Genomic DNA, 27803 nt, shown 5'->3' with positions numbered 1-27803 from the left:
TATGCATTGCTAATGGCATGCCCCAACTAATTGTAGTCAATATAATTAACCGTCTAATACGCAGAGCAGTAATTATTGTGGTGGAGAGCAAATTGTGTTTAGAAATAGATCAAAAATCTTAAGCGGTATCTTCCAATATTGACCCAGCATCCTTGTTAATACCATTGGTCTGTCTCATCCTAGAACCATATTCACATACATTTGCCCGTGTTTATTCAGGGAAAAGGAATACATTTTTGGTCAAAACAAATCTACAGTGACAATGTTCCCTGCTTTCACAATCCATGCATACATTATCTGATGAGTTCAATTGAGCAGGCAGGGGGGGGGGTAAAGATAAAGGTCTGATTTACATAAACTGAAAAGTGCAGCTGGCAAGACACATAATGAGCTGTATCCAGGTGAGAAAATCTGAAACTATCGTCTCTCTCATGAATTATATGTAAATTTGTGTCAACTCGCTTCTGGAATTTTGCCTAAATTTGCAGCTCACATTTATTTCCTCTTTAAAGTTTCTGATTTGGGTGAAGGACGTTAAATTCTCAATTTGTCAGCCGCTAGTTTTGGTTAACAGTCGCTGAAACGTGGAGACAAACAAACGGCACCCGGCGAGACAGCAGTCGATGTATCCCAGAGTCGATTTACTGCTTCGTGCTCTCCTGCTCTGCTTGTGCCACAATTTATCTCAATAAAGCACTCTTTAGGCTAATTGACAGCTTTCGAACCGTGACTGCAGCCGTTTCTGTTTGGACTGGTGGATTTATTTTATGCGTTTTTGACTTTCAACAAGGACACCTCAAAGCTGCATTCTGTGCGTTTGTATCGCAGAGTATTGTCAGCAGACTGGGGATGCTTCTTTTGTCTTCATGAAGAGTGTCATTGGTCTATAATTAGACTTTACAAGCTGCCGAGGACAAAACAGACTCAGAGATACGAATGGAATCACACTGCACTTTAAAGCATCTTCTATTTACACTCGGAAAGGCCCAGAAATTATAGTATTTATTACAAGATGTTTTACCGGGAGTCTTCTTTAGATGAATGAATAAATGGCTTAAACTGATTATTAACTGATGTTGTAGTTTTACTTAAGTCACTTTTTTTTTTGTATTTCATTTCGACATCAGTGACTAAATCCCCTGCCTCCCTCCCACCCCAAAAGGAATAGCTTAGATTTTGCTGTGTAATATTTGAGGATGGCTTCAGGGATGTCATTCCTTTAAAATTTTAAGTTAAACATTCTCAGACAAATCTTTAGATTCAATGCACATAAAGTGCCCAAACGCGGTGTATACCAGTCGCTCAAAGAGTGGCCATGAAGGCAAAAACTCAGTTAATAACAAAATGACAGGCGCTAAAGTTGAAAGCCAGACTGACTGGCTTCTAGAAATGGTTGAATACTAACTGGAAAGCAAAGTTCATTTTGGGGTGACAAAGCGGTTTACCAGACAGCCGCCACACTCTGAATTCAAGTGACACAAGCACACTCACTCCCCGTGCAATGGATCTTCATAATGCATTGTTTCCTCTTTTTATTACCACAAAGGTTCTTACAAAACCTTTGTAAATGTTGTTTTTCGATTCAGTAAAACACAACACATCAACGCTGGCTGCTTTTTATAAATGAACCAAAGATTCAAGTTTGATTGAGTTTTCTGAAAAATAATTTATTTCCAGAGTAAAATAAATGATATGTTGCCATACAAAAAGTGTAAGAAAGGGACAAAACTGTAACTGCAAAGAGACTAGTGGAGTGAACTGAAGTGCTGCGTTAGGTTTAAATACAGGAATAAGCTCACCATTCATTTAGTGAGCCAATTCCACAGAATTGTTTCTGCAGTCTTTATGCTAAACACTACAGGCTGAGTGTGAACACCTTTTGTTCACAATAGTGAACCATACTTTAATCCTCAATATAAATATTCATAAATCATTTGTGACATAAGACAGACACATCACAAAAATGTAATTATTAGCTCTTAGCTCACATATGATCTAATAAAACATCCTGGGCCTAATGAACCAATCATGTGATTCCTAATCTTAACACAAATTCTGAACCACATAAAATAATTACTATAGATTTTCATCTCTGCATCTCCACTGGGTGCAGAAAACAATATATAAACAATATCTATTTACTTATTTATATAAATTCCTATATGTTGAATCCCTTTTAAGACAAATTAGGCTGAATACACTCTGAAAATTGATATGAAACAAACTGCTGCAGTGAAAAAAAACCCTGCAGTCCTAAAAAAAAAAAAAAAAGTTAAAAACACAAATAAATTGGATCTGAATTGCACCTATGTGGCAAGACTTTACAGTCTAGTCCAAGCAAGTATTAAAAACAGTTTATTTTATTGATCCAGCAAGAAAAATGAAAACCAAACTTCTATCAGGCCACTAAAATCACCCGGTCCATTCTGGTCCAGGTGCATCTGGTCTCTCCTCTTCTGAAGTAAAGTACAGCGACTCATCAGCTATTAGTTTGTAAACACTTGGCAACTTTTAAAACATCTGAAGAAAACATTTTTTTTTTTTTTTTTTAGAGTAACAGAACACAGTGCTGACTGAAGGACGCCTGTCATTTACCCACACAGATTAGTTCGGTCATGAAAGACCTAAACAATATGGCAATGATAGCCGTAGTAGCATATCATCCATGCACTAGTAAACAACCAGAACTGACCCAGCGAGGTGCTGTGGAGTCGTCTTCTACCACAGAGCCACCGCAGGAATTCACTGACAACACCTCACGGTTTCAAAGAACTAGAATGGACCCTCTGAAAAACCTCATGGAGTGCACCTCGGACCCGTATGGCCTTTTATCGTCTCAACAGACGAAGCAAAAATTCTTACAAGACAGACTCCATATTTTCACAAAACTCGTGGTCCTCCAGGTTGTATATAAACTTTGTCCTGTCCACGGCTTTGGGCCCGTCGCTGAGGGACGGGTAAAACTCGGTCACCGTCAGGTTGCCCTCGTTTCCTTTGATGTATTTCTTGTAGTTCCTCCGCAGGCAGTACCACGTGGTGGTGTAGAGCAGGAAGGCCACACCCTTGAGGACGATGGCAAGGCTCACGTAGAGGCGCCTGTACTGCACGTTGTCGTAAAGAAGGCAGGCGCCCTTGTCGCCGCAGTCGGAGCTCCAGAAAAGGCAGGTGGAGTCGATCCCGGCGCCGAAGATCAGAGGAGGCGGGATGAATCCTGGCAAACAGAAACACCAAACAGCGTCATGAAACCTGGTGACATGAGAAATATCAGCCGCTACCAATCAGATAATGCAACAAGATTATTCAACCCTTTTTCTTTTTTATACTTCTCCTTCTTACAAATTTGTTTGTTCTTTAGTTGAATTACACAAAGTAAATGTCATCATATTTTGGAAAAAGTTCAAGCTTAATGTCACTTATGTTGTTGGAAAACTGCATTCCAACTATGAACTGGACCTCAACAACATTGACAGTTGTTCCCTTTGGGAAAACTACTTGACTTGACTTGATTCTCTCTCTTAATATAAAAACAGAAAAGGAAGGAAGCCAGGGCAGGACAGTCTGATAAATTCTTCTGCTGTCAATTCTTACCGAGAAGTCGTAACAAAAGGAACAACACTCCTAGAGCGTACGATTTCAGTTCAGGACTCACGGTCCTAGAAGGGAAGCAGACAAAATAAAAAAATAAAAAAGATAACATGTTAATTTCTCAAAGGTGCTTTTGATTGATGTATTCAGCCAACACATCGAATTGAACAGCAAATTTTACCTGATCAACACGATGACAGAGGGAGTCTGGGCCATGGCTCCCACAAGGCTGCAGACACATATCACACACAGGAATATGAGGAAAACCTCCTGGCAACCCGGCAACGGACATTTCCCGGGAGTAGCAGTGCCAGGACCGTTTTTGGAAGATATACAGGTGCAGCCAGTCAGGTTCTGTAAACATGGAAAAAAAGATAAAAATTAATTTGTAAACAGCACAGGGCTGTAGATTGACATCCATGTTTGGAAATAAAGTAAAAATATACTCATAACCAAAGGAATCAGGACATTTCATGTTGCAGTTCTCTTAAATTGACAGCCATTGACAGTAAAAGCTATAAATAAGTACTTGACTGGCTAATATAGGCACGGTGATGACATAACTATGTAATATACTGAGTACAAAGAATGCTAAACTGGTTGGAAGAAGGAGAATGCATCATTTAATCAACTTTGGAGCATTGCCCACAATTCCCAATTCTCCTGAGGCACATTATAATTTATCATAGCTTAACTTTTTGGGGGAGAGCGAATCTTGGCCACTACAAGCAGAAAAAGGATATAACATTTAACCTCCAATGTAAAAGCCTGCTAACTGCTGGGTGTGTGTGTGTGTGTGTGTGTGTGTGTGTGTGTGTGTGTGTGTGTGTGTGTGTGGAGGTGATGTTCAGGTTACACATCTGTTTTTGTGAGGTCTGGGTATTGATAATAGCGAGGTGCATTCTTTATACCCCGGTTTACTTTGCTGTAGCCAACCGTTGGCAAAGAGTCTGCCTTTAATTTGAGCTAAGTCATGATAAACTTGTAATAGTTATAGATGTATATAATTTTTTTCCCTCACAAAAATAGCCAGAGTGCCATAGATTTTCACTTCAGGTATTCAGGATGCTTGGAACTAAAAAAAAAAAAAAAAAAAAGAAACTCACAGCTCGACCCAGTTTCTGATTAGATTGCCTAACAACTATCTAACCACTTGTGGGCACTCAAGAACAGTCAATTGATGCTTAAACATGAAGGAATTTGTGAATAAAACAAGACTGGGAAGCCGTGGCAAATTTAGCAGAACAAAATAGTGTGGGATTTCCACACTCATTTTCCCAATAGACATTCCGTATTCAGAACAAGAGCACATAAAAATGATGTACGAACTTCTTGTTCCACAAACCCCACCTCATAAATACAGCAGCACATGGGAATGTGTTTAGCTTGTACGGCAGTGGTGAATACCTGCGAAATGTTTGATGCGGACTGAGACGCTCCTGTCCCCGTGCAGCCGGCGAAGCAGGCAGACAGGTAGGTAACCTCGTTGGAGCCGCACACGGGGCTGATGGACGAGGTGAAGCAGCTGCAGTGGCTGATGCACTGAGCCTCCGGTTTCTCACCCACATTTAGTGTCCTGAACGGAAACACAGGAGATCGAAACGACTTTTACCTCAGTGTTTAACAGATACGTCTGTCCAAACCGAAGGTACAGCCTGAATGAACCCTGTTATGAGCAGATTTATTTTTTATTTTTAACATGTTTAGTCTAGGTTGTGAAATCAAAAAGGCAAGACAGAGTTCCCTTCACAAGCACAGTGTGTCTAAAGAATGCTGACTACAAGAAGGAAACGGTAACAACTGAACTTGAATGCATACACATTATTTCCATATGAAGACATGCAAATGTTTTTATTGTTAGTTGTCTTGTGTCTGCTTCAAATGTCTTTGCTGATGCTGTTGTAATGCAACCATTTCCCTCTGGGGAAGCCTATCCGCCTACATCCAAAAGCAAAAATTAGATGTAGTTAGAAGAAATGTTTTATTCTATTATGATGTACAGAAAAGTATATGTAGATGTATTAGAATGAAGATGTATAGCCAATAACAGTTTGATGCAAAAGCAGAAATTACAACTGGGTCATAAAGCTCAGTTTGATTTGTTTCAGCAAGTAAAACATATGATCCCTTGTAAACTACATTTCTGTGACAATCCTCCGTATTTCTCACCTTACATTCACATGAGACTGACTAATAAATATAAACACATGTTTAGTTGTATTTTTCTCAAATTTTCAGGTTGCAGCTTTACCAGTACTTGAAATTTGATACATTTGCTTACTTACTTCCTCATACGTTTTAGAATAGAGGAATATAATATTTTACTACATTAACAGATCTCTACTACTTGTTCCTATGTACCAGTGAAGCCACTACAGAAAGCAGAAAAAGCAACAGGAAGCAGGAGAACTGAGAGTCTCAGAAGGATTTATTTAAAACTATAATGAAACATTGTGTGCCTGGAAGAACCTGACAATGACTGAATCAGACCCATCTATGAAAGTCGGTGCATTTCTTTTTTTCATCAAAGTTTTTCTTTTTTATGGGATTACTGTCTGTCTCAATAACACCTTTGCATTCAGTCCATGCAGCCCTCTGGAGTGTAAAGCCACGCTGAATAGAAATCCTGTTTATAGATGAAATGAGGTGATGCAGATTTGTTTATATAAATGGAAAGCCCACTGCACCCTAACAAACAGAGGTGAATTGCATTTTTACTGTGCCGGTCACCTTTAATAACGTCTAGCTATCCAAGGTAAGAAGGCTTTGTGTTGTTACCTGCTTTTTCGGTCAAGAAGTCATTTCAGTGAATTGATCATACGACACAAAACATATTTAATCTCAACGATTACATTGAGGAAATTGAAAATATTCATTGTTCGTCTGTGGCATCTAGTCTTTCTTATCGGACACATTTTGTGCTCCTGTCAATTGAAGGCCCCATATAATGGATTAAAGAATTGCATAACTAAGTTTATGGGTTGTCAAACCAGAAATAAAAGGTCTGTCAATAGACAGGCTTTCCTGTAAGGCAAAAGAAAAAACCTCACTTTAGCCACAAAGTGTCACAGATGAGTGATCTGAAAACTTTCTGATTGGTTTGACATTTAAATTTAATTTGATACCCAGAAGTTCAGTGGAATAAAATAGTAAATGGACTGCAGCTATGTGGACTCTGTGTGTAATCTAAGCATAATATACAATTTTCTGTAAAGGCCTCAGAGGTTTGTTATTGGAAAAACCCATGTAAAAGCTAAAATTAGCTAAAAAGCTAAAGCTAAGATGGGCAAAGATTTCATTGTTTTATGTTAAAAGGTGGTCCTATTAACTATTATCAGGGTTATTATTAGTTTATTTGGAGGTGTCTGCAGCTTTGATCAAGTCAAAGCAAATAAATGAGTACTGGTTAGCTGATAACCAAAGTGTTATGGAACATCTGCCACTGTGACTGACTGAACAACCAAGTTAATGAACACAGTTAACTTAACTCCAAATACAGCCGGCCAGCCTGCCGTGATCACTAAATACTCTCTTACTCGTTGCCATATGGTGCAGTGACTCCAGCGACGCGGCCCGTGTCGCAGCCCAGAAACAGGAAGGAGACATAGCAGGCAGTGGAGATCAGGTTGACCAGCATGGCCATGCGGATGGCTCCCAGCGCTGAGAGGTTCAGCTTCTTCACCAGCAGGCCGCCCATGAAGATTCCCAGACAGGCACATGGAATGGCCGTCATGCCTTAACAACAAAAAGGTGAGATTCCGCACATAATGTTTACTTCACAGCTACTCATGCATGCTTGAGTTATGCACGTTTGCTGTCAGTGAACAGACCTAACAGCTGGTTTGCGGAGGTGGTGGTGAGGTTGAACTGCTGCTCAAGGTATTTTCCCAGGAAAGCTGCGAAGCCGGCCACGACTGCTATCTCCATGCAGGCAGCGAGGATGATGCAGGTAAATACAGGGTTTGACAGCAGGTGCTTTGTCACCTTAGGGATCACTGGTGGTAATACACATTAGACACCATGAGCCTTAATGTCATGACAAACTAGTTAATGGGACATGCACTCTTGATTTGTTGTGGTTTGAACAAGCAACTCACAGGATTTATAACCCAGAAGTACTTAGATAGTAAATAAAATTTGAATGTTTAGAGGAGAGTTTTGCTATAAAACAGCAGAGTGCTCCATCATCTAAAAAAGAAGGGCAGGGCACAACTTTATACCTACCAACATGTGGCTGTTCACCTAAATGAAGAGACAATGCTAACTAAAAATAGATCATTGAATGTGCCTCAAGTCATAAAAAGGACACGGCAAACGTGACGATGTTCTGGAGAGATAAGACAGAAATGTAATTATCTAGCTGACATCACCCTGAATATAACATCCAAATGATGACGCAAGGCAGAGGAGACATCATGCTTTGGGAATGCTTTCTCAGGGGATGGATGGATGAAGAAAGGTAGAAGGGACATTTGGAACAAAGTATGTTAAAGAAAAAGACTTGAGAGTAGGGCAGCAGAACAATGATCATAAACATACAGCCGGAGCTACAATGGTATGGTTTAGGATAAATAATACGCATTGTGTTACAAAGACCCAGTCAAAGTTCAGACCTAAGTCCAAGAAAGGATTTGTGGGACGACTTAAAAACTGTCGTTCATTCTTTAGATTTTGATCTAACTTGGTAAAAACAAATTCACAAAACTCTCACCTGTACTGGTGAAAGCTGCAAAAAAATATATTCCAAAAGACTTGCAGCTGAAAGTCAAGTCAAAAGTGATTCTAGAAAGTCTTTCCTCAGGGGCTGAATATAATGCATGCAATTTTTTATTTTCTTTATTTTGAAAATAAAATTAAAACCATGCACATTTTGCCTTCCACTTCATTTCTAAAGCACAACCAAAAAAAACCAAACGCCAGTGTGCTCTCACAAAATGAGAGAACTTTTACAAAACCCAGTTTGAAGACTTTGTTGCAAGCGTGTGCATTTCACATGGTTTAAAGCGAACGCTCACCTCTCAGCTGCTGACAGCAGGTGGGGCTGTTGGCAGGCTCATGGCTGAGCATTACTCCGTTGCTGGGCTTCGGAGTGTCATACTCTTGGCTGAGAGAAGGGGGCAGCATGACCTGCTCGCTCTCAGCTCCCTCGTCTCTCTCCCTTGTTGGCAGTGAGTGAGGAAAGCCGAACATCAGGATAGCCGAGAAGAACAATAAGGCACCGCACAGCAGGAAGCCTCCCCACCAGGCCCCGATCCACCTCGGGTCATCTGGAGTGATGCCCAGCTTACCTGTGATGAGAGGCACGTAACAAGTCAATGAGCTGTATGAGAGAAACGGAAAAAAAAAAAAAAAAAAAAACCTAGACCACTGAACTCACTAGTGTCTATGAAGATGAAGTCCACATAGAATTTAGTGCAGACGGATCCGAGGATGAAGCCACATGCGGGTCCGAACACCAGCGTAGAGAAGAGGATTCCTGCAAAGGGACAAGCACAGACTTTGATTACTTAAACAACTTTTTAAATTATTCACATTAGTCAGAGCTGTTGTGACGTATATGGCTTTACACATTAATCAAAAGTGTGATTTATTTCACTGATTCAGTTTAAAATTAAATTCATTATGTTCACGGCAGAGTATATGTCAAGCTTGTGTTTCTGCACACTGTGATAATTAAAACGTACAAGTAAGAAAAGTAAAAAAAAAAAAACGTTTCTTTTCTTTACATGAAAAGGATGGATATTTAATACAATTACGGAGAAATCTGCTGAACTGAAAGTCACTGACCCCCTCCACAATGTTTGATCAAAGATTCACAAGCAATGCCATTCACAGTGGCATTGCTTGTATTAACACGCTACTGAGCCAGAGCTGACACAAGAAGGGTCCAGGGTGAAATTTCTGCAATTTTAACAAGTCTAAAGACATAGCAGCTTTCCATCAAAACATTTTAAAGCTCTTCATGCTTCCCTCTGCTGACAAGCTTTCTGTTGATGTTGATTTCATTGTGCACCCATTCGCACAAGTACCATCACCTGGTTTACTGACCACAGCATCACTGCGCTTGAAGTATTGTCAACTTCTTAGACAATACTTGTCTGTGAAGTAGACAAGTACTGTCCACTTCCTGAACACCTCAGCAGTGCCACAGGCTGATCACCTCCATGCCTCGCCCCACTGATATGGTGATCCATGCAAATGCAGCCCACATCAAGTCTGGAGTGCATATGCTGTATACACAACATTTCTACTAGAAAGTAGACATTAGTGTTACACAACATTCTAATTTTCAGAAATGTTCATTCAAGTTTAAAGAAATCGATATTTGAAATGCATCATATAGTGTGTGTAATATTTGAGTTCAACCTTTTGAAGTGAACAACTAAAGTATAATTAACAGTATAATTAACTTTTCAATTGTACTCTCATTAATTCATGTGCAGCTGCACAAAATATAGAACAGGGCTTGCTAGGGGATTGCTCAAGGTGCAAAAATTCTTGACTAATATATTCTAAGTGTTATGAACTTTCGTCGCTCATGCTAATGTAATATTTTGCCTGTTGGACTGAGTTTGACGGCAGCAGATGCAGTGGACACAAATGTCAATTTTCACAGAGTCACAGATGGCGAGAAGCGGAAAGAAGAAAACAGGCAAATCTCTCTACTGATATTATCATTGCAAGGTTTCGTAATATCGTACAGCCCTAAAACAGAACCCCACAATATTACAAAACCTGCCAGGAAACTGCTAACTGCTAGGTTAATGTTAGCATTCAGGACGTAGGGCTAAGCTGGCTATCAAACTCAGCATCATTTAACTGCATAAACAGCCCACATAACGCATGCAGGTCCAACAAACAGACTGAACTCAACATCCTCAAGCCAGAATTATGAATTTGCTGATTAATTAAGTGTTGCGTTCAACTTTAAAATACCTTTGTTTAAAAAAAGTAAAGTGAGAAAGCAATACTCCAAACAGGGAACTGTTTCGACTGTCAGCAAAGATCAAATCAGCTGGTGTAAAAAACCAAGAGGCAAGTGTAGCATGAGAAGTGCTGTCGGTGATGCTCCCATGCTTTTGTCCCCCTCAAAACTGAACTGAGCACCCAGAATTAAACCACATGTAGGAAGAGAAAGACACATAGCGGCAGACAAGGTCCCCTATCTCCTCCAGCGGGCAAGTCGAAGATGAAATCTCTGAGCTTGATCCGAAATTCTAATTAGAGCGGGTCGCAAGCGTGAACCTGTGACTCAGACTGCAGGAAGATAATGAAGAGCCCAAGCTCAATTTGGGAGGCAAATTTTCCTCCCGGGCTTTTAACTCCTCTGATGTGCGGCAATACAAGACTTTCCTTTGGAGGGCTGGAAGATGTCTAGCAAACGGAGACAATCGATGGCTGCGCAGAAGCCAAAACAAATTCATTTCACTGGCCTCAAGTTGGCTGCTGATCGCTGTTCTTAGCATCTGATTCCAGAAGCAGCCACTTAATGAAGCACGGAAACTGTGACTAAGCTTTGTGTTGCTCTCCTGGTGCCAAGAGTAAACTCAATGGTCTGCTTCCTGCCCTGACCACCCACTTGGGAAGGGAGGCGACGCAGTCACATAAACGCGCCCTCAATCACATCATAGTTTATTTTTCACATGAAGGAAATGACTCACAAATTCACGAGGAGGAGCTCGGTAGCAACACACGTGCTACAGACAGCTCCTTCGAGTGGAAAAAGAAATGGGATGGGAACACTCGTCCTTTTCGTCTCGCGCAACCACAACTGAAACACGTTTGTTGTCGACAGCGAAACCAGCACGGAAACGAGTACACACAGATGCATCCACGAGGCGCCAGAGCACGTACACGTCTCAACCTCCTTCCTCATCACGGTAGCTTCTGAGATTCTGTTACATGGACAAGACGCAACGACAAGAAGTACAAAAAAACAAAAAACAAACAAACCGGTTAACACCCCCGAAAGACACTGAAGTCCAAACGCAAACTGATGAACAAGAAAGCATTGTTGTGGCAGCGAGACAAAAGAAGAGTTTTCACTGAAAACCACAGATAATGCAGGTTAGCAGCGCTTCCAGAGAAGACAAAAAAAAAAAAAAAAAAAAAAAAACCAAAGAAGGGCACCCACAATGCGACAACCACATTTGCCTGTGGTGTTGCAAATGAGGTTGGTGTGCTCAGTTTCCTTAGAAACCGAGTGTTGTCTTCTTGTGCTGACAACATCACAATCGCTTGCACCATGGGAAATCTAAAGGAGGAAATTGAGTTAGAAAAAAAAAAAAAAACCTTCAGGGAGGTGATGGCCCAGCTAAACCGCGAGTCAGCGACCACTGGGAGGAGAAATGTTTCCACTGACATCCGTTCTAACACACGGTTGCTTTACGGTACACTAGGTGATAACATTGTCCCCCATAATAACAGTTTGATGCTTTTTACCAGAATACAACAGAATCCTGCGACTTTGAAATTTGGCGGTGCTCATCTTCATCTTATGAATTCAATCTTCAAGCAAGATAGAAGGCAAGACTGGATCACGTGGTCTTCCTGCTCTCCTCATCTAACAAAAGTTACAAATTGAAATGTTGCCCAGATGTCGTAAAACTGCATTGATTTAGTGAAGGCACCTAAATTAAGAGTGCAGTCTGATTCTGAAGTTTCTCTCTTGCGATCCACCTTCCAGTCTTTGTCTGTAAGGCAGAAACTCTGCTTGCTTTTAACAGCAGACTTTCGTTTTAGTTAAACTTACAGTTTGATTGGCTTAGATTAGCCTGAGCTGTCTTTGTAGTTATGCTTAACCGTTTTCAGCTACTGGAGGTAATTTGGACTACTCATTTACTGCTGCCATTAACATTGCACTCAGCCTCTGTTATTTTTCCATTGATACTACACATGGCCCGGTGCGTCTGCCTGTGACCCATTAGTGGAAAAGGGCTACTATTAATTTTATGTACTTTCTTTTTTGACAAAGAATGTTCTCTGTCAAAGAGAAACAAAACCATTGTTGCCATGTACTTTGTGTAGTATCAATGTTTTTATTTCCATAAAGGGTAACCATTGCCCAGCGGAACAGAGCAAAAAAGTCATTAGCCTTGCCTCTCTCTCTTTTTTTTGATAAGTACATGGTAGACATCTTGTAAGTGCATCTTTGTTTAGTTTTATCTTTTTCCAAAATACCCTTCATGGAGCTATAGCTGCAATTAATTTTGGTAACTGTTTTTTTTTATTTTTATCTCCCATCTCATGCTTCTTTGTTTAGTTGTGCCTCATTCCTAGGCAGAGCCATCAACGGATCTATCGGCGCTATTAACTTTGTGTTGCTTCAACACTTTTTTTTTTCTGTAGGTGGTACTCCTAGCCCAGTGGTTCTGTGTTTGTGTTTCTTGCCCAGAGCGGTTCATTGGTAAAGATATTATCATAAGATTTTTGCAAGCTCCCATTCCTCCTTTGCTGCAGAAACCACTATTGGCCTCCAGTCTCCTTGTCTAGCTGTGCATCTTTCCTGGATGGAAACATTCACTGAGGAACTGCTTCCATTAATTTGCTGTACTTTTCATGCTGTTTGTTGACACAGAACAGACCTCCAAGGCACTGATTCTGTGTTTAATTGGCACATTCTTGGAAGAGTCATTAACAGAACTTTTAGTGTCTAACTTTTTATAATGGTTCCTTTCCACAGTCACCACATGCTTGCTCATGCTGCCCTGGACTTCTGTAGAAGAATAACTGTTTACCTACCGGTAGTTATTGATTAACTGCGTTTCAATTGTATTATCAAAATGAATAAATGTAAATGCACATCACTGGATCTGAACTGATTATATGACAAAGTTATCTTAGAATTAAATTGATTAATCTGAATTTCAACCGAATTGTAACCTGTATAAACTGGACCGGTTTGTCTTGTTAGATGCCTTAAGATCAAATTTGCTGAGAAACTTGCCGTTTTACATGGAGCTAAGCCGATTACAGAAGTCTCACAACAGAGTTAGACGCAATAAACAGACTCTTTCATTGTTTCTCTGTCACGTTTATGTATCTGTAGAACTGTAGAGAAAGATTTGCATTTGTGCAACTGGTAAATGATCGTAATCTCACTGTCAACAGATCTACATGTTTTGGACTTGATGCTGACTGCCCGATACAATAGGTAAACTGTTTTATTCATTTTTAGTAAAACCTCAGCTAAGATTTGGAAGCTACCATGCCTAACTGAAGATTCCCATCAAACTAGTTATAGTTTGCAGCTAACTATAAACTAATTTTATCTGGGTTGTAAAACAGCCTCTGTTTGGCAACCCCACACCTTCACCTTCCCCAACTCTCTCTACCCGTCATCCCAATGCTTCAGATATTTTTCTCTATAAAAGCCACCCTTGTTTTTGTCCGCACTTTACTGATAAGACTACAACCTGCCTGCACATGTGCCAAAGGGACACATTTTGCGTATTTCAAAGCAGGATTAAGCAGGAAAGAAGAAAATCTAAATTAAGCCCATTAACTCTCCGTGAGGAACAACAGGGAGCTGGCTGTAATCTTCGCAATACGCTGCTTTCCAAACAACTTCTAAACCCCACTGTTTCCCCTTCCAGCAGTCCCACTACAAGATAAGAACAAAACAAACTAATTTGTTCATGCTGTACTCTGCCTAAGCCTTTTAGTACGCTGTGAATTATGGTCTCAGGGGAGGACGTCAGAAGTAATTCAATAACAAAGCTTGCATCTAGAGTTTTTGTCTCTCACTAATTTACTCAGAAACCGCTGGAAAGGGCTGCAGAGCCACTGTGCATGAGGCCTGTCCTCTCCAAGATATTAATTAACCAGCAGATGGATCACAGAGCCCCTGCACTGCAGCTGAAAAGCGAGTTCAGATTAAACATTAAACATTCACATTCAAGAAACTCCATCAGGCTTTAATCATTCGCCCAGAACATTAAAGCAAGGATTGAGATGTAAGAAAAGATGATAACTTTGTCAGACGACAGCCCAGAGAGGCCAATTTATTGCGTTTATGGAAGGATCTCTCCAAAACAACCCGCATTTGTACATTTCTATCTTTTTATCCAAGTTCGGGATTGAAATTCAACTTAACTCTCAGTTAATTTCCTGCTCTCAGGGCACAAAGGGTATTCCTCCTTCTCCTCTGTTAATCCTACTCAAGTTGGCTCAGTAATCCTCTGAGCTAAATAGGAGCCGAGGGATGGAGTAATGCGGACGGCCAGACAGCAGCTCGTGTCACTTTCACAACCGGGACCAGTTTAAGAAACTGAGGATGAGCTAGATGATTACTGAAAATAAGCCAGGAGCCAGTGTTTCATCTGAACACAAGTTTTGTCACATAATCAATAATAGGCAGCTGGAGATTGGTCTCCTGGGTTAGAGTGACTGAATACAGCTACTTTCAGATAGACTTACTTTTAGTAGTAAATACTATGAGACTTTTCTGCTTAAAAGCAGTTCATGAAAACTACTGTCTCCAAGAATTAAGTCCTAAAGCTGAGAAGCCACAACTAGTAGTAAGAGGAGGGGAAAGCATTGCTGCCATTTCCAGTATAATAATCTCATATTGGCCAAAAACTCAAGCAGCAACAATCAAGTCTTTCACCTCTGCTGCTGTAATAAACAATGTTTTTACTACAGTGCCTGCTATTTTTGTGTGAAATTTGTGCGTCACGCAAATTTGTAAGCAAATTTAAAGAAAAAAATTAAAAAAAGACGACCTAGCCACAATACAAAGCCATTTACATTCTGAATGTAAAACAAGTCTGAATAATTAATTTACAAATTTGATTGATTGGTTTTAAAACAAACTATCTGTGCTCATTTCTATTAATTGCTATCCCTAAAGATGTCTTCCTGATAATGACATGTGTCACTTTAAATCTCACAGGCTTTTCAAAGGCCTTTCCCTTTGAGCATCAACCTACCCTCCTGATTGGAAGGTTCACGAAATGTAGATTCCTAACTCAAACATGTCCAAGCACGAATTTGACTCAAAATATCAAATATTAGTGAGTTTCTGCAGCATTTATCTTTTCAACAAGTGAATATCGTTGGCTGGTTACTGTCAAAACATAGGAATAAAGTAATTTAGTCACCGTCCATGTATAGTTTTCATACAGACGTACATTAACTTGTGTTAATATACTTAAGGTTAACTTGTTAACTGGTGTTAGCAAAACTAGCCATTCCTCTGTTAAACAAAACGTATCATCGAAATTACTATAAAGTTCTACGAGACGTCAGCAGAATAAACGTGAGTAACAGAAGCATTGATTCTGTTTATATGTATATTTGTGCTCTAATTGGCTACAACAAGTTGTATTTTTCATATCTTAAATTATTTTGGTGAACCTGTAAATTTAATGACTTTCTATCCATGCAAACTCAACGTCAATCTTTGATGTTTTCTGGTGATGTTACAGAAAGTGGCTTGTTTATTAATTCTCACTGAAACTATCTAAAAGGTAGCAAAAAAAAGGAGACTTGGGCTTCTTGCTGAAGCAGTGCCATCTCAGCTTTCAGCCAGTGACATTAGCTGTTTCTGTATAACTGACTTGCTTTGAATGGTTACAATAAATGTGAGAAACTGGTGACACGCTTCACTCTGAATGCCTTAAATAGCCACTTTCTCAACCTTTGCATGGTTTCTCACAAAAAAAAGCTCCGTCAAGAACGATGGTAGGCCTTAAATATGTCACTACTTCTGGTCTATATAAAACACATACCACAACTTCTAAATGAATAATGTGTGGACTGATAAGAGTCAACTAGACCGACCTAAAGATGAAGAAGTGAGAAATAGACAACTGTAACAAACAATATGTTGATGTCATTTCCTTTGTCAGTTAAATTGTGAAAGAAATCATCATATATGGAGGCAACTGACTGACTTTCTAAAGACTGAATGCTGCATAGAGTAATTTGCTCCAAATAGAAAACCCATTTTTCCTTAAAAGGTATTATTTCTTTAACTTGATGAGGGGCAGAAATGGAAAGACTACATAAAGATCGTAATTGTATAATCCTTATTTTGCAGGATGTATGTGAGAAAATGAATGTGGACTTTATCATACATAGAAACTAGTTCACAATTTCCCCCATCTTACCTGCATTCATTTTATTGTCTCTCAAACATAATAATAGAAATATCTACTCTCTCTAAATTATATAAATAGATATTACCATAGTCTTGAAATACACCGTATTTTGCAAAAGATCAAAAGTGGTTTTGATCCACCTCAGGAAGACGTTTCAGACACGTCTATTGTTTTTCATCTAACCATCTAGACTCAAAGTTACTGTCCCCTTATTCACGCCGACAGGAATGAAAACATTCTGATCTCACATTTCTCTAAAACTATTTAGGAGCCGCAAACATGTTTCTGACAACACAAGATACTTTTATTTAACACCAAGAGTCACTACCACTGAACGACAGGAAACATGAATCTACCCGACAGGATATGTGGCAGTACAGACTAAACTGAGTAAAAAGTCCCTTTTTCATATGTAGAGTGGCTTTCAAAAGTGTTCACTCCCATGTTAATGTAACAGGGTTTTTTTTTTGATGTTATAAAATAAGACAGTAATAAATTATTTTAAAACTTGTTTCCCATAGTTAATGTAATGTATGTTCTGTTTGTTGTTTATTAAATTGTGTCTAATTGCACAAGCATATACACCAAGCATTTCTGAAGCACATTTTGATTTGATATCAACAAATCCTCCTGAGATTAGCAAATTTGCATCTGCTAGATAACAGTATATAGTTTAGAAGAATGCAAGAACACCGGTTATATCTTGAGAACAGAGTGGGTTTTCTAGAACAGTTTTAGATTTTTCCCGACAAAAAAATAGGCTCAGATAAAACCTAAATCTAGATAAAATCTACAGGAACTTCAAGATGAAGACAGAAAATATTTTTAAGGATCACAATGAGACCAAGCATCCATCTAAATCGACAAAAAAGGTTGATCAAAAATAATTAATTTAAGCAAATCAGAACGGGACATCCAGCCTGTAAACTCATGCAGTCAGAACATGAGCAGGTAAAAGTTGTACCCTTTTCTTCTCTAAGGCAAGGTCTATTTCGATGAAGTACAGAAGAGATTAAGTCTCCCAAATTTCAGAGATAACAGAATTAGACAGCAGCTTTCACCAAGGAAAGCAAAGCCTCGACCCACCTTAGAGGCTTTAAGAATCAAGGTTAAAATCTCTCATAAAAAAAAAAAAAAATCTTCACCATCTGGATATTTTAAAAACACACAAGAGCTTCTTTGTACCCTGCAAACTTTAAGCCCCACCATAACAGTAAAGGTATTTATACTGGTATCTTTGCAGTAAAATTTTCAAATAAGTTCCTTAAATGAGTTTTTAAAAATGAGGCTTTAATTGATTATGAGATTGGAATATCCAAAATAACAAAACATACAAAAAGAGGTACACAGGTTTGCCGTATCCTGTGGTAACCCTGTTGAGTGCACACAGTCATGACCTATATAACATGCCAAAGCTTATCGCCGGCTCTCAACTCACATTCAAATGCCATTACGTCAGGATCATCCGACATTAACTTCCGCTTACGACAAATCATCTAAAATTTCAAACTGGCCATTGGCACACAGGAAGACATAATCAGACAGTAAAAAAAAACTGTGTGACATTCCCATCTCAACCACAGCAGATAAGGGTTGAAACAGTTTCACTGATGCCATATGGTTGCTGAATAAAAACTGCAGCCTGAGGGCATGTTTAATGCTATTAGCCTTTTGACCCTCTGAGGATGAGCAGTGAGGTTACTGCAGAACAAAGTCCGTCATGGACTTGGCTTATGCGCAGGCTTTTAGCAAGTCTTTTTTTCCTAAACAACCTGATGGTAGACTGAACTTTGTCTCAATTTAAGGACAATCAAGATTATGTCATTAGCGCATTTTAGCAACACCTTGCAGCCGGCCGGCTCCTGATGGGAACCAATAAGAATCCTGCTGGTGGACCATTTTGAAATATGAGCCTGATTTTTGTTTCAACAGTCTTCAACAGTCAATATTCTTCTGCAATCTTTTGTGAAACTCAGTCCTTTTGTCAAAATTAAACAAATATCTGCTTCTCTATTTTTTTTTTTTTTTTTTTTTACAACCACTCTCCAACTTTAAGGATCCAAAGGACAGCCCAGGACTTCCAGCATCCACGCTTTACATACTTTGCATTGTGAAATACCCATTTATAGTTTAACATGCGGGTGTTAGTTGGTTAATTAGCCGGTCAACTAACTCAGAGAAATGAATGGTGCTTGTTTAATTTTCAGAGTGTACGGAAGAGAATGGATGGATGATAAACAAAAAATGAATGAATGAATGAATGAATGAATGATCAGATGGTTCGATGATGAACATATGGTTAGAAATATAGAAAGACACTTTAAACACTATTTCTGAAGTTTTTGGCCTCACTATTATTACGCAACAACTACACAATAGATTTGAAAACACAATGCATTTGCTAAGCCCAAGAAAAATAAGGGGCTAAAATAGAACCTAAAAAAACAATTTTGGAAATTATATAAAGTTCTGCAGCTTTAGAACTAAGACAAGACATTCTTATATTGCTGATAGTGTTTAACTTTGTATGCGTCATGCTTTTGTTCAGAAGTTGCAGTCCTACGTAATCTGCACATTCAGTTTGTCCAAACGATCCACAAGGATTGGTACACATGATGATATTTATGTCACAAAAGCCTTGCAGTCCATCTAAGGAAATAATGAAGTAGCTCTAAGAAGCAAAAAATAAATAAACAAAACAAAAGCAATCCTCTGTGCCTAGCAGATCTTTGTCCTAGTTTATAATTCATTGGCTGCGACAGCAGAGCCGCCTAAGTCCTTTAGATGACAATGAAGAGAAAAAATGATTTTTGCCAAAACACCCTGTGGTGGGATGGAAAAAGACAAACAAAGGGCCTTTCACAGATATAAATGATTTTGTAATCTAAAAATCAACATCTGGCCCCAAAACATTTATGAAGTGGACTATAGAGATAGTAGATATTTTAAGGGAAAGGAAGTCTGGTTGGGGCACACTTTCTTACCGAGTCTGTATATATCCTAATTTTTTGTTCTCAAAATTATGAAATTACTTACATATAAAAAATGAATTTGAGTAAAAACTATTACTTGAAAAATTATTAAGATTTATTTTAACACTTGTATGGCTTCAAAATGCTTTCAACATTGCTATGCTTCTGTTTTGTGACTTAAAACAACAACAAAACTTAAACCACAAAACTGAGGCAGTCATCTGTAGACGGACGTTTTGTGTTCTGTTAAAACAGTGCAGAATGAAGTGAGTCCTGGAGTTTTTAATCCAATGCGGTGAACACCTGTTGCAGCTCAAAATGACAAGAATGAGTCAAATCTCATGTTTGTAATCGCTTTCTCCTCTCACCTTGAAGGTCAATGCCAATCAGGCCCTTTAATCTGACATGGAGTACCCTAATCTCTAATTCCAATTAGCTTTGTGACATAAAATTAGTCTAGGAACTGCTCAGAGTCCTCAATAACCTAAACGGATCCAGCGTTAGATTCCACTGACCAAAGTCGAATAGTTTTCGTTGCCTGAATCACAACACAAACTCATAATTAATGCAACAACTGTCATTTTAACCAGACATTACTTGCAGATATAAGTACAGCTCAAATCATCGCTACAAGTCTTCGCTTCACTTGCAAGGTGGTCATCAAGAGATTTTTAACTGATATGTGGTGCAAGCATCGACTCCAGTCATAACAATGCTGATGACTTCCCTGAGTCATAAGATTACACGCTAAGGCTGGGCATGTTTCCAAACTGAGCAGCGGTGTGATACTGGACGCTCCGAGGTCTTGGCCAGACAGCCAGCCGCGTGAACGCCGGGTCAAATGAGGAAAAGAAACGGAAAGCAACAGAAGGGGACAGTGATGGAGGGTCAGTAAGAGAAAGTTAACGCGGCAGAGCGAGGGCCGGCCACACAGTGAGCTGTTTGTAACCATCTTCAGATGCTGGAAGTGGTATGGAGCCTCACACAGCCTCAATTGTTGGGTGGCTGTGTTGGTGGGATGGAGGCAGAGGCTAAAGCATCAGAACATTACACTGGTGGAGAGCTGCAGCTGCTCCATTGAAGACAGAGAGCAGGAAGAGGTTTGAGACTGTTTGACAGCAGCTGGTAACAGCTTCCTCTGCAGGTGGTTTGGCCTAATTATCAGGACAGAGATGCCAGCAGCCTGTTTTTTTCCCCTCTTTTCCCAGGAAAACGAGAGAAGTGGGCTCATAAAGTGCAACTGATTGTACACCAACATGTCTGGCTCAAATATAATGCTGCAAAAACTGTGCTACATGCTGAGGAGATGGATTTTAAATGGAATCGGTGCTGAAGAGCAGAAAATAGGTGTTTTTGAAGGGAAAAAAAAAACAACAAAAAACAAACAAACCTATAGCTAGTGGGTTTAGAGCAATAGCTGGAGGTGCCTTGCAAAAGTACACTTTCTACTTGAATTTTTTCCACAGTTGAAGTTACAATTACAAATTTTACTGTAGCAACTTTAGTCCAATCTGTTGTCCAGGTGAACACCAAGAAATTTACTCATCTATTTTGGTTAGTTTTTTGCAGGAAATTATGATTATCACATATATTTTGTGGGAAAACAATTATTATAACAAAAGAAGAAAAAATATAAATTCACATTGAATATATTCACATTATATTAAAATAGGAAGGAATTATTCTCTAATTAAGCAAAAATGTCCCCAAATTAATGTGATTAACAATCAGTCAAGCTAAGTTTGCAGGATCATCAAAATACTATTCCAGTGTAAATATATATATTTTTAATATTACCCAACTCCACATGGTCAATTCAATTCAATTCAATTTCAAAATTTGAACTGAATTGTCACAATTGTAAGCAGACACTCAACAAGTAGAGAACATTTAATTATATATTGGAAAACATAAAATATGTTTGTTATTTTTCAATGGAGAAAAATAAAAAAAAACATATTTTGTTTGTTACAAATAACAAACGTAGTAGATATCCTTGACAGTTCCAACAGCCAAGGTGATATATAGTGACTGATAGTAGGTGATATCAGTCTGTCTGATATCACCTACTGATCAGAGTCCATTTAATAAGCTACAGCTATGTTGAACACAATACTATTACTGATATGGGGGTTAAGTACTGACCATGCTGCCAGTAATCCAAGAGGTCCACAAAGCTCTTAGAGACCATCCAATCAATTAGGCCCGGGGCTTGGCGGTGGATATATAAATACTGCTTACATGCTCACTTGCTAAGATCAGGGGCTTTTTTTAATGAGCAGTTGCATCCATGGAAGGTCACAAGCACATTAGATAAGTCCTTGTTTGTTTTAAACAGTGAAGATCTGAAAAGCAGAGTGATGGACGTATCCTTGACAGTTGCAACAGCCAAATAACAGTCTGTTTCTGTGGTTACAGTTTCCTGATGCTACTGGGTTTATGATTTGTTTCCTCCCACCCTTATCCCCGGGCTCCTCCTTCAATGGATGACATAAAAAAAAAAATCCCCTTTTTAATCAGCAGTGACAGAGCCTGACCCAGATTGATTCAAGTAGACTGTCTGGCACCACAGTAAGGTTTGCATAGGCTACATGAATTCATAATAAAGACTAAAAGGAGTCAAAGGCATGCTTGGGCCAAAAAAAAGAAAAGGAAGCTAAACACAACATCTTTCAGTCTTTTCAGCCTGCACTGATAGTAGCAGATGGAAAACTGATTATTAACAATCTTGGCAAAGGCCAGAAGCCTTCACATCTAGTTTAATAGGCTGTGATGATATGACCAGAGGGTGTCATAATTGTCATCTGTGATGATCCAGATCATACAGGGGTTTGACCCATTTAGCGCTCACACACTTTCTCAGTGTCCTGATGATCCAACTAAGGATCAAAGACTTGTCACACTAAATAACCAGGCTCACAGTGTAGCAAGCAGCTATTTAGACTAAAACACAGCACAATGATCTGAATCATCAATGAAAGCCGGCTGCTTGATTACAGTGTTGTAATGTATTTTATCTCACATGACCATATGCTACTGACAACATTCGACCACAAAAGAACCGAAGAAGTCCTATCAATGCTAATTTGTTTGGGTGGTAGCATTCTCGGTCAGCAGCAGCAGCAGCAGCAGCAGACAAAACCAACTGTGACAGAGTGACATGTTCCTATTGTCTTTGAACGAAAGGACTATTTCACGTATTTTCAGCAGGTCTTGACTGCATTTGATCATAGCTGAAAATAGAAAACACTAAGACTGATTCAACCTGAACTGGATAATTTCACACAAACTTTTTAAAGCACAGTTTAAAATGAATGAAAACTTAAATGTATGCAAACATAAAAAGAAGCATTTTCCACCTCAGAATTAGAAAGGCTTAAAAACAGACAAACAAAGAAACAAAAAAACGCATCATATGGACGAGCAAAGCTTGAGTATCCAGATCGGCCAAAGCTTTCAGGAGCCAAACACTGCTGGACGCTATTGACTTTTCTCAAATTAGCACAGGGATCAGCAGCCTTTACAACCCTTACTGCCATTTTTGTCTTTGGTCTAGCTATACGAAACTTATTTAGAGCCACAAAATCAACACAAAACAAACAGCTTATTTGTATTTATACAATATACAGACTACTAAAATGTATCTGACACATCATCAGCTAAAAAACAACAACAAACAAAACCATAATTTTCCATTTATAAGTAATACTGATAAGACAATGATCTCAACATTCCACTTCCTTGTGTTTAGATTTAATTAATCTTTCAACAGTTATTCACCATATGAGAAGACTCCGAATTGTGTAGATGACCTCACTGTCTTGAGTACGTACCAGCATTGTTCCCCCCTCTACGACAACATTTTCTCTAACAAGCTGATATTCCCTGCCTTCTCACACTTAAGACATCTTCCGGAAAATGTAACCAAGCTGAGCGAGTGAGGCTAGCCTCTCAATCCCGGCCTGCAGCTCCCCGCGAGCACCTTTGGGTCACTCAGCTTGCAGAACAGCAGGGCTGCGGTGGAAACACCAAGCTCACACTGTACTGTGCTTTACAGCGATGCACAAGAGCTGCGGGTGTTTGATGAGCATTTGCTGCATTCCCATTTATCATCTTAAGATAACCCATACTACCGTTGCTAGGCAAACTCAGCATGCAGCTTATGGCGGGACCGGAAAAACCCATTTAGGATCTAATCCTTCAAGATGATATTAACATGCCTCGAGTTTAAGTAGCTTATATTAAGGGCCTGCTGCAGCATTCGCTTGGAGTCAGAGAGCTTCAGCAGGAATGTTGACAAGACTCTCAAGGACGGCGTCGGTTTTCCCGACAAACCTGAGGCTGCAGAGATAAGAGCAAAAAGAAATGGAGAAACGCATCAGAGAATTTGCTCAGTAAATTCTCTGACACTGCTTTCAGTGAAAGGTGATAAGGTCTTAAAAAGCTGAAGCCTGCCATTATTGTTCAGTTCCCCAGTGCTTGAGGAAATTTGTTCGCTGCTGCCGTCTTGTTGCGTAGAGTGTTGTCTTTTCCTGGCAAGGGGGCTATAATCATAATTGCTTACTTATTATATTGTTTGTCAAAAACTATAAAGGCAGTGTGTTTTTATATAAACCATGTCATTATGCACTTATTAAATAAAGTAGATGGTTTGGCAATGAAAACACTCCTGCAGCTTAGCAGCCCATAAGTGGGCGAACTGCTTTAGTCATTTGACTGACAGCTGAATTGGAGAGAAAATGTATTTAGAAGTTAATGAAGACATGTCAGTTAGCAGAGGTGTGTGAGAAAAAAAAAAAACAAACTAACTTTTAAAATTTAAGTACCAAAGCTCGGATGGTGACTTCACAGATAAAGATTTCAGATTTAGCGCCCTTCAGGGATAAGGCAAGGAAAGTTTGGGTGAATTTATGACACATGCGTTACATAATGTGGACGAGAACTGAATATAAACGGTGTTTTCAAATAATTCAGTGCAAATCTATATCATTATCATCGGTTAATATAGGCTGAAGCTTTCCAGGCTTAATCACATAGAATTTTCTCTCAGTCTGTCAACAGTTTGATCTGTAAATCCAGGAAATACTTGTCTAGCGGGTGTTTTCTGTCATGCTGTTTTACCAGTTCAACATAGTTTCCCCGTCCTTCTGTATCCCGTCTCAGTAATGAGAGACAGCAGCAAATTCATTTGGCCTGAAAGCAACACAGTACATGTTTGGACCAACTTTTCCTCCAAGGAATAATTTATACCAGGGGTCTTTAAATTGAATCCTGAAGGGCTGGTGTCCAGCAAGCTTTAGATGTTCCTGCTCTAACACACTTGAATCAAAGTGTATGCAGCCAGTTCTCTGGAGTTATGCAAAAAAAAAAACTTCCATCATTTGATTCAGGTATGTTGAAGCAAAGACATCTAAAAGTTGCAGGAGACCGCCCCTCGAAGCCTGGCTTTAAAGACCCCAGATTTTTACCTGCAAAGGCTTTGTCAAATAAATACAACTTTTGTAAATTCTATTTCTGAGAACAATAAATAGCCTAAACACGGCAGTTTATTTCAATCCTTTTTAAGTTAGCATGTTGTAAAGTTACAACCTCAGATTTTAATATATTTCATTGAGATTTTATGTAGTAAAGCAACACTTCTGAATGAAAGGGATATATTATTTATTGTTTTCCATTAAAAAAATTAACTCAGTCTGAAAAGTGCGACGTGTATTTGTATTAAGCTCAAATGAATCAACGCTTGGTAATACTCAGCTGCAAGTGTTTTTAATGATTTCTCTGCCAGCTTATCACATTAGAGACTAAAGTTGTTTCTTCATTCTTCTTTGCAAAATAGCTCAAGTTCAGACAGAGTGGATGGAGAGAATATATGTGAATCAGTTTTCAAATCTTGATTCAGATTGTCACATGGAATTATGTCACGACTTTGACTGGTGGGGGCCGCCTTGAATGCTGTTCGCCCAGGGTGTCAAACAGGCTAGGACCGCCCTTGCACACTCTTGATGGATTCAATGAAACTTATGAATGTGTCTACTTATGAATGTGGAAAATTATTTTGTAACTGTGACAGTGTCACCTCCCTGTTTCACTGCTAGAGTGGTTTGTGTTAGTCTATTTCATAAAATCCAAATGAAGTCCATTGAGGTGTAGCAAGAATATGCAAAAAAAGTTCAAGGCGTTTGGCCAAACCACCGGGTGAATGGATCTTTTTGTACTTTGACTAACATGATTCAAACAATAAAGCTTTTTTTCTTTGCAAGCATTGTCCAGGTCATATCAGCTGTCAAATATCCTAACACACAAGTCTTAGAAACTAAGGCTAAGCTGTTTTTTTTCTTTGTTGTTTTTTTCCTACAATTCTCAGGATGACTTTATGACTTTGAATACTTGACAGCATGCTTTAAGCCCGAATTTCATTATTGTATCTGACAGCAGAGGGATAGATATATGCAAATCATGGAAGCTTTTTGGGTAGTTTTGCTGAATTCATGAGAGCACATTGTGTAGGAGAGAAGTAAACAGAGACTATGCAGAATGAAGATGCTCAAAATCACATTATGTAACAACATTATGGCTATTTTCATGCTGAATATTTAAAATTTGCACCGAATAATATTTGTCAGCATATGTAAGGTCGTTTAATGGGTTACCACCCATTCTTATTTTTTTCTCCATGAGGAGAAACAAGTTGAGAAAACTGAAACATATGCCCTCTAACCACTTCTGTACGCTACATCGATTATGCACACAGACACAAAAAGCTTTCACGTGTACAAAACGTGTGTGATTTTACATAAGAGGTCCTCAAATTGTGTTAATAGATTTATGTCATACACGTCTGAAGCTGCAGGCACTACATACTTTACATTACAGTTTGATGAGGGAATCCCAAGCTGTTTTAAAAGCTTTTAAAACCAAGAGAGGCAACTGGGTGAGGTCTGTGCTCTGCAATACAGTGTGTGCAGCTCTGAAACCTGGGATGTGTGTCCTGGCTTGTGTATTTATGTAGTCAGGGGGTCTGGTGGGAAGAGCCAGAATTAGCTGAGGGTAGTAATAGGTCACTTAGCAGGGCCAGTGGAGAGAGATCCTGTTGACGCAACATGTCCAATAATATTTATTTCCTTTTATCCTGCGATTTAGTGTCAGCATCTAAAAGTGGGAGGCAAACCCAAACAACGCTGAAGGTGGGCTCCTGCTTTTAAAGTGCAACAGGGCAGAGGTTCCCTCAAAGAAGAAAACGTACCACTTCTAGAACAGAAGGTCCAAAATCCACTCAAGCAATGACAGTAAGCATAATGAGGTTCCCGTGAGGAGCCACAGCAGATCTCGCTGGAGTGTGTGAGACATGCTCGCTAAAGAATATGCAGTAAAAACAGGCAGCCAAGGCCTCGGGAGGAGTTGTTTTTCACAGGCCTGTGTGGTATGCATGTGCGCCTCAACCCACTCCGGCCCACCTCGTGGCTGGCTGGTTGGCATTCCTGGCCCGCTCTGTAATTATGGCTCTTCGCCAGACTGCTTTGATATTCTCTGATCTGATCTCTCCCCAACCACCGCCGATGCACACTTACAGCAATTAGCCACCAACGATTCTCCTGGACATTTAGCTTAGAATACAATTAGTTTGGTAAATATGGCCAGCAGATAAAAAGCATCCCACCGTTACATTCGGCGTCGTACATCACCAGTCAGAGGTAATAGTGATATTTCTAACTTCATTTTTAAGAGAAAAAATGATGTGAAACTTGAAAAACGAATGAACAAGTGTTTCTGTTTTGATACCAATACACCCGAGTCCAGTAAATCTTCAACAAGGTACTTTTTAAAAACTTGTAAATGTGACAAATGCTGACAAAGTGTACCATGTGTTTACATGCAAAATTAATCTATTTTTCATATAATAACATGACAGAACTTTGTATCTTTCGTTTTGGTATTCTTAAAGCTTTTTACTACTACAGTGATCTTGGAAACATTCCTTTAAAACGTAAAGGAAGGACTTTGATTTTAAAGTTTGCATATAGAATACAAGAGTCTAACCAAAGGCTTTGTTTGTCTAAACCAGAGGTTCCCAAACTGTGGAACGCGCCCCCTAGGGGGGGCGCCGTGTCATTGCAGGGGGGGCGCGGGAAGCCGTATGGATGAA

The 27803-nt window shown here is 39.3% G+C and overlaps 1 protein-coding gene across 1 annotated transcript in view; it reads right to left on the bottom strand.

Moving 5' to 3' along the window:
• Window positions 1-2344: 2344 nt before the first annotated feature.
• The window catches only part of slco3a1a (solute carrier organic anion transporter family member 3A1a), a 39847-nt gene continuing 14388 nt past the window's right edge, over window positions 2345-27803 (bottom strand). The window contains exons 3-10 of the mRNA XM_015059825.1: window positions 8963-9061; window positions 8601-8873; window positions 7416-7580; window positions 7122-7320; window positions 4993-5161; window positions 3767-3939; window positions 3589-3653; window positions 2345-3211 (exon numbers count right to left, since the gene is read on the bottom strand). Of these exons, the coding sequence (XP_014915311.1) occupies window positions 2859-3211; window positions 3589-3653; window positions 3767-3939; window positions 4993-5161; window positions 7122-7320; window positions 7416-7580; window positions 8601-8873; window positions 8963-9061 (1496 nt within the window). The 3' untranslated portion in view covers window positions 2345-2858. The remainder of the gene's footprint in view (window positions 3212-3588; window positions 3654-3766; window positions 3940-4992; window positions 5162-7121; window positions 7321-7415; window positions 7581-8600; window positions 8874-8962; window positions 9062-27803) is intronic.

Source organism: Poecilia latipinna, unplaced genomic scaffold (assembly GCF_001443285.1).
Source record: "Poecilia latipinna isolate Pla-1442-1.1 unplaced genomic scaffold, P_latipinna-1.0 Scaffold1660, whole genome shotgun sequence".
Lineage (NCBI taxonomy): Eukaryota > Metazoa > Chordata > Actinopteri > Cyprinodontiformes > Poeciliidae > Poecilia > Poecilia latipinna.
This window is presented reverse-complemented; position numbering and strand designations above follow the sequence as displayed.